At 42.3% G+C, this 5,797-nt stretch overlaps 1 protein-coding gene across 1 annotated transcript in view; it reads left to right on the forward strand.

Moving 5' to 3' along the window:
- KICS2 (KICSTOR subunit 2) overlaps nucleotides 1–5,797 on the forward strand; it is a 25,688-nt gene that overhangs the window by 3,181 nt on the left and 16,710 nt on the right. Inside the window, exon 2 of the mRNA XM_004700481.2 lies at nucleotides 4,182–4,467. Coding sequence (XP_004700538.1) covers nucleotides 4,182–4,467 — 286 coding nt within the window. The remainder of the gene's footprint in view (nucleotides 1–4,181; nucleotides 4,468–5,797) is intronic.

Genomic DNA, 5,797 nt, shown 5'->3' on the forward strand with positions numbered 1-5,797 from the left:
GTTTAGAAATTAAAAAAAACGGAAAAGCGAAAGAAATTGAATATCTGTTTATGCTTTGTGCCCCGGAATGAATGAAAGTGATCTCCTTTGGCTATCCTCAGCCAGGGTGGTCAGTCCATGGCTGTATGCCTGAATCTGCGGAGAGGCTCCTTGAAAAGGAATGGTTGGTGACCCCGATAGTGCCGTTTTACTTGGTTCCGCAGACTTTGACAGGTGTTTATTGATAAACTTTTAAAAGTACTCTTTGTACTTGTGCGGTTTTTCCACGCCCCCCACCCCCCAGATGAGGGTGATCTGATGTGTGAAGATAACCAGTTTTTTCAAGCCAGAGTTAAACGTTTCCACCAAAGGCTGCCCTCTTTAACAACTGAGGTCACTTGGCTGCCAAGTGGATAGCTACTGCTTTTCCATTACTTTCAGCTCCTAGATGACCAGGATTTCAGAAGCTCAGTGATATATGATTGGAAGATTTGAACAACTTCTCTTTAACCAGTTGTAGCCCAAGGGAAAGGCTCTCTGGGGGCATCTTGGGTTCCATGTTGGGAGTCCCCTCACCAGTGGCTCTACAGGAGAAAGATGAAGCTTTCTACTCCCGTCCTGAGTTTCTGTCTCAGAAACTCACAGGGGCAGTTAGTTCTACCCTGTTCTGTAGGGGCCCGATGAGTTAGCATTGAGGTTTTTTTGCTTTTGAGAGTGGAAGGGAAATGAGTTAGGATTATTAAATGAGTGCTTCATTCCAGATACATGTACAGTCTGTTATTTAGTGAGTTTTGGAGTCTGGCAGGTTTAGGCTACTCACCACAAGGTCCGGAGTCCAAACCCATCCACAGCTCCTTGGGAGAAAGACGAGGCGTCTGATTCTGTAAAGATTTTTTTCAGTCTTGGAAACCGACAGGGGCAGCTCTATGGCTGAGAATAAACCCAGCAAAACATACATCTGTTTGGTACTTTCTCCACGTACCACTTAGTCATGTTGGCAGTCCTGGAGCTGTGCCGCCCGCCATTCTCACCTCCTCCCCATCAACATAAACTCACTGCCCACCTGAGATGTTTAATCTGGTCTTTCAACTTGCTGTTGTCAGTTTGATCCCGCAGAGACCATTTTAAAAAGTACAGTGCTCAAGGCAGACATTTTTTTTTTACTAGTTAAGCTAAACTCTGGTTTGATTTTAAGTGGACTTGGGGCGATATTTTTGGCTTAAGGTGTAAACCTCATCTCAGAGTAATAGTTTCCAGGCATTAACCCACACACTGTGGCTCTAGGAAATCCAGAATCCAGGAGAATTTGAGATCCTGTTTGCAGCTTCCACCTTTAATTGGGATTCTTTTATGAAATCTTTGATTGAAAAATTCAGCAGTGGTATGCGGGCATCATCAGTTTCCTTTGGTCTCATGGCAAAGGAGTTCATTTTCTATTTTCCAAGGAGCCTTGGTAGCGTGGTGGTTTGGGCAGTGGCTGCGAACCACAGGGTCAACTTTTCAAGTCCACCAGCTGCTCACAGGGAGGAAGATGAGGCTTTCTCCTGTAAAGACAGTCGTGGAAACCAGCAGGTACAGTTCTGCTGGGACTCAATGCAATGAGTTTTGAGTTTCCACGGCGCTCCTCCTTCCTCTGTGCTCCTGGGGAATGGAGACCAAATGTGCTTTGGATTTCTGCTGGCAAGCTTGTAAGCCCCAGGTACTACCCACTGAACCGTGAGGTAGAACAGAAGCACTAAACATGTTATTAGACCAATTAACTGTCATAGTTTGCTATATGTGTATCTGTGTGTGTAGAAAACAAACAAGCACACTTACAGTAATGTTTTTGTGGTAGAGTTGGCCTTTTTTGAGATATAAAAGAGATAAAGCAAGCAAGCAACAGAAGCAGGTCACCTAAGAGCAGAAGTTCAAAGTGGAAAGGACTCTTCCTCTAGAGCTGATAAAAGTAAGAAAGTCTTCCCTGAGAGCCAGCACCCTGAACTGAGACTTCCACCTTCCTCAACTGAGAGAGAACATACCTGTTTGCTAACGCTACCCCCTTGTATTTCTGTTCTCACCACACTAGGTAACGAAGACGCGGTAGCATGGATTTTGTTGCTATTGGTGGGAGAAATTATATGAATACTTGTCGATCTACGTGAGCAGTATACTGGAAAGTTATTCTTTTCTTATTGTTCATTTGTGAAGTTAGTAAATAGGGTGACCAATTGTCTTGATTTGCCAAAGGTTGAGGGGACTCCCAGACCAAGAGACTTTTAGTTTTAAAAGTGAGAGTAAAGAATTTCCCAGAGACTAGTGCTAACCCTTGGAATCCTGGACAAAAATTAGTTAGTTTCCCTGGTAGTAAAAGATACAGGATTCATTGCTTGCAACATTAGTTGTATACAATGTTAGAAAATGGTTAATTCACTAAGAGGATATTTTACAGGCACCATGGTAAATAATGAGCCCTGGTGGTGAAGTGGATTATGCTTGAGTTGCTAACCATAAGATCAGTAGTTTGGAACAACCAGCCTCTTAGAAGGAGAAAGATGAGGCTTTCTACTCCCACCAAGAGTTACAGTCTCAGAAACCCTGAGGGTAGCCATACAGGTTCAGGATGAGTCAGAACTGACTCCATGGCAGTGAGTTTTTGGATGGTAAATAATGTTGTTTGACAAGGGGAGTAGAGATCCAGGAGGATGAGGGGAGGGTGGGAGGAGAAAGGATTGATCACAAGGATCAATCTAAAATCCTCTCCCAGGGGGACGGATAACGGAAAAGTAGGTGAGGGGGCGGCGGAGGACGATGTAAGATATGGAAATAATAATCTATGACTTATCAAAGGTTCATGAGGGAGGGTTGGTGGGGGACGCAGGGGGAAGAAATGGGGAGCTGATATCAAGAGCTCAAGTGGGAAGGGGCTCTTTGAAGATGATGGCGGCATATATGTAAATGTGCTTGACACACTGGATGAATGCATGGATTGTGACAGGAGATGTAAGAGCCCCCAATAAAAGTCTTTTTTTAAGTTAATTACTACTGTTTTGACAGTCTAGTAATTAAAATGAAAAGGAAAAAAAGTAATGTTGTTTGGTGCTGTTTCCTCAGTTCAACTCATAGCAGCCCTGAGTACAACAGAATAAAACACTGCTGCGTCCAGCAGGGTCATCCTGATTGTTACCATGTTTCAGTCCATTGTTGCACTGCTGTGGCTATCCATCTCATTGAGGGTCACCCGATTGATAGAATGCTCACCCTGAATTGATTTGTGTAGAGTAATATTAAGTTCGCCCATTAAACAGTTATTGATAAATCAATAGAAAAAGTAAACTGCCAGCTTTCTCTGAGATGTGTATGTGTTCTAGGAATGACTCTTTATAACATGCCTTTGATTTCTTTGCTCCTGATACCTTGCCTCTGGTGGGGCGCAGAATGCTTAAGGAAACAGGTGTGAAACTGGCTCAGCGATCATCAGAAATAAACGTGATCACATTTTGACACCAAGTTAAGAAATTGATGGCTTTCCGAGTTTGAATTGATGTCTTTTGTTGGACAAAAAGAAGCATTTTGTTCTGTTTTGGTTGGAACCCCTCAGCCACAGCAGTGGTTATTTATGATGGGTTCCTGCACTTAATAACGCAGAGTAGTGTTTATTATGGTATAGCCTGTTGTGTCAATCTTGTCTAGGGTGTTAAAATTTTCTCCACCCTCTTCCATCCCAGATGTCTGTGTCCTTGATATATATTTTTTATTGGGGGGGGTGGGGGAAGGCCTAAAAAAAAAAAAGAAAAGAAAAAGCAAACCCAAAAAAAAAAAAAAATATTATTTACTAGGAATCTCCATAGTTATTTAACAATTTGATACTGTGTTTCGTATTGAATGCATGTGGAAGGATGGCTTTAGGGATCCAGGTTAATGTCATTGACTATATTAGTTATCCTCTGGTGTAAACTTGAACCTTCAGGGAAGTGGGATAGTGAAGGCTTGGTGGATGGGTAAGAACATCCATATACAGGCCCTTCGCTGTACTAGGCATTCATTTAGCTTTCTGCTTAGTGGAATTATAATCACAAAATATTTAAATCACAAAAAGAGGAGTTAGAATATTATAGGTGAAAACTCCTTCAAGCCCAGCGGGTCCAGAATGGATTCTGGGAAATATTTTGAACTTCTTTCTCGTCCTTACCTGTCATGTCCTTGTGTCGTTTGCCTGCCAGGGGGCCAGTCTTTCTTCAGCAGGAAGGATTCCATCCGAACCATCTACACTTCTTTGCATAATGAGCTGAAGAAGGTGGTGAGTGGCCGTGGTGCCCAGGGTGGGGCCACGCCTCACGTGGAAGAACTCCTTTCCCACCTGTCCGAGCAGCTTTGCTTCTTCGTTCAGGCTCGGATGGAGATCGCAGACTTCTACGAGAAGATGTACACCCTCAGCACACAGAAGTTCATCAATGCTGAAGAGCTTGTTGGCCTTTTGGACACCATCCTGAGGAAATACAGCTCCAGGTCAGTGTAGGGGAGGAGAGTGGATAAGCGAGAACTCAGAAGGCCTCTCATTTCCATTTAGAATCTGTTTTCCATACTCCTGAAAATCTGTGGTGAATAACTGAAAGAGAAACAGCTTTATTACATTCTGTATATTAAATAATCAACAGATGCACCGTAGGTTCCTTCTTTGGGCTTAGCATTATGCTAAATACTTCTCTTAGCAGTAGCGAATAGCCAAAAATGAACCAAGGCTTAAAAGATGCCTTATAATGGATTATGCTGCATGTGAAAGATGTCACAACAAATAGGGAATTGAATGTAAATAATGTGATTTTTAGCAAACTATTCATGTAAGTAAATGTCCCTTTCAAAATAATCAGTTCAGTGTTTTCCTCTTCCTTTTATGTAGCCCGCCTTTAATAGGTGTTGGAAACTCCTCTATAATGGCTTCCAGAGCCTATGGGTTATAGGTTTTGTTTTGTTTGAAATTTCCTTATGATGGCAGGGTATCTGTGATTGTGAGGGAACACCGTGTGTTAAAATTTTTTTGAGTAGTCAGAAAGTTATTTGGAGCCAAATCTAGTTTTTTCTTTCTTTCTTTTCTTAAAGATGTGAATCAACTGGAAATCTGCTTTTGTTGGAACGAAATTGCTACTTCTACATGAGACTAGTTGTTATATGTGGCTCACTGCCTGGCCCAAAAGCAATACCAAAAGCAGTTCAGGAGCACTGTGAACACAGTTGAAGTGAAGGTCCCAGTTTTATCTTTGCGTCCCAGAACCTGGCATAGTGCCTTGCACATAGTAGATGCTCAGTAATTGTTACATGTTGAACTGAATGGAAAGTGATTACTTAGAAGGTTAACACTCCTTTGAATGAGTTCAAGTATGTTTGATTTTTTTTTAAAAAGGTCTATTAATTTGTATAGTCCCCAGTGATGGAATAATTGCCTTCTGGTCAATGGACTGAGAGAAGAGGGCAAATGGGGAGGTGAAGAGACTTCCCGCAGGGGGTAGAACCTGAGGGGATCTTTTAGGAAGAAGTAAGACTGAAAACAAAGGAAAGAAGATTGCCGGTGTTTTGAGATGATATTTACAGAGTACTAAAACATCTAGGTTTATTTGTGAACTGGGGGGAGGTTTACAGAGCAAACCCGTTTCCATTCCACAGTTCGTCACGTTCTGTTTCCTGTCATTGAGTGTAATGACCACGGGGTTCCTGCCATCGCCACCCTACTTACCCCTCTTCTGCTTTCCAATCTTCCTTTGTTTCCAACCCTTCTGAACTTTGACCTCCGGTAAATGGTGCATTTTAATATCAAAGGCTGGATTATTCTTTTTTTTTTTTT

This window comes from Echinops telfairi, unplaced genomic scaffold (genome assembly GCF_000313985.2).
Source record: "Echinops telfairi isolate 266 unplaced genomic scaffold, ASM31398v2 ScPeMD7_2;HRSCAF=8, whole genome shotgun sequence".
Taxonomy (NCBI): domain Eukaryota; kingdom Metazoa; phylum Chordata; class Mammalia; order Afrosoricida; family Tenrecidae; genus Echinops; species Echinops telfairi.